At 32.5% G+C, this 1,473-nt stretch overlaps 1 protein-coding gene across 1 annotated transcript in view; it reads right to left on the reverse strand.

Annotated features, from left to right (window-relative positions):
• The window catches only part of LOC110450311 (chitinase-like protein PB1E7.04c), a 7,786-nt gene that overhangs the window by 1,909 nt on the left and 4,404 nt on the right, over positions 1–1,473 (reverse strand). Inside the window, exon 2 of the mRNA XM_021497773.1 lies at positions 1–355. Within this exon, the coding sequence (XP_021353448.1) occupies positions 1–355 (355 nt within the window). The remainder of the gene's footprint in view (positions 356–1,473) is intronic.

Consider the following 1,473-nt stretch of genomic DNA (forward strand, 5'->3'; position numbering starts at 1 on the left):
GATATCCCAGTAACTATGGAATTGGTTGTTGATATCCCAGTAACTATGGAATTGTTTGTGGATATCCCAGTAACTATGGAATTGGTTGTTGATATCCCAGTAACTATGGAATTGTTTGTTAATATCCCAGTAACTATGGAACTGGTTGTTGATATCGCAGTAACTATGGTACTGGTTGTTGATATCCCAGTAATTATGGAATTGTTTGTTAATATCCCAGTAACTATGGAATTGTTTGTTGATATCCCAGTAACTATGGAATTGTTTGTTAATATCCCAGTAACTATGGAACTGGTTGTTGATATCCCAGTAATTATGGAACTGGTTGTTGAGAAAAATCTATTCTTAGGTAATTCTTATTTAATATCAAAGTATTAAGGTCAATAAAATTTACTGTAGCTACATAAATCATGTTTAACCTTTGCGATGTCGTTGTGGTATTTTACTGTATATTTATTTATTTATTTTGGCATATGATTTATTTTCATGTTATCAATGTGAGAGAGTTTATAATAAGTGGTGGGTATGTGTTTTTAAATTAATTAAATGGAGCGTGCGTATTTGTTTTATTCAATGTAGTGTATGCATGTTTGTTTTATATAACAATGTAGGTGTACTATATCATGTTTGTATGTTTTATATAACAATGTAGGTGTAATATACCATGTATGTATGTTTTATATAACAATGTAGGTGTAATATACCATGTATGTATGTTTTATATAACAATGTAGGTGTAATATACCATGTATGTATGTTTTATATAACAATGTAGGTGTAATATACCATAGTTTACACTTTATGATTAGTTGATGTTGTTTATGGTGTATTTATATATTTATTTCCTATAGGACCAGCGATAATGACGAAAGCGTAGCATGTAAGCCTTATATATATATACTGTATATATGTGGTAGTAATGGAATTAAAGAGCAATGATATAAGTAAAATGTTTGTTTTGTTTACTTGCAGATATTAATATATTGTTGACATTTTCCCTTAACCCTAACCCTAACCCTGAAGGAACACTTTGGGTCAGTTAGATTTTGTGGACAACCATACTTTTTCAATTTTCAAATGTAATATTTCAGGTGTAATATTTCAGGGATAAAATTTGAAAGACTTCAAAACGTTAATGCAGGCCGTGAAAGTCTTTGCATAGCTCACAAGAAAGTGACATCATATCACTAGGTCCGTCCCTATTAAATAAAGGAACAACTCTGGTCCAGGAACTAGGAGAGTAAGACTAGAATTTCGGGAAGAGTAAGCGTCTTCTGCTTCATCGATGACACACAACATTTAAATCTAGGTAAAATGGAAGTAATATCCCGTCCTCCTACCGATAATCAGGGAAGAGACACCAATAGAACAGCTAACACCGAGAATCAGGGAAGTGACACCAATAGTACAGCTAACACCGAGAATAAAGGAAGTGACACCAATAGTACAGCTAACACCGAGAATCAGGGAAGT

Source organism: Mizuhopecten yessoensis, unplaced genomic scaffold (assembly GCF_002113885.1).
Source record: "Mizuhopecten yessoensis strain PY_sf001 unplaced genomic scaffold, ASM211388v2 scaffold5151, whole genome shotgun sequence".
NCBI lineage: Eukaryota > Metazoa > Mollusca > Bivalvia > Pectinida > Pectinidae > Mizuhopecten > Mizuhopecten yessoensis.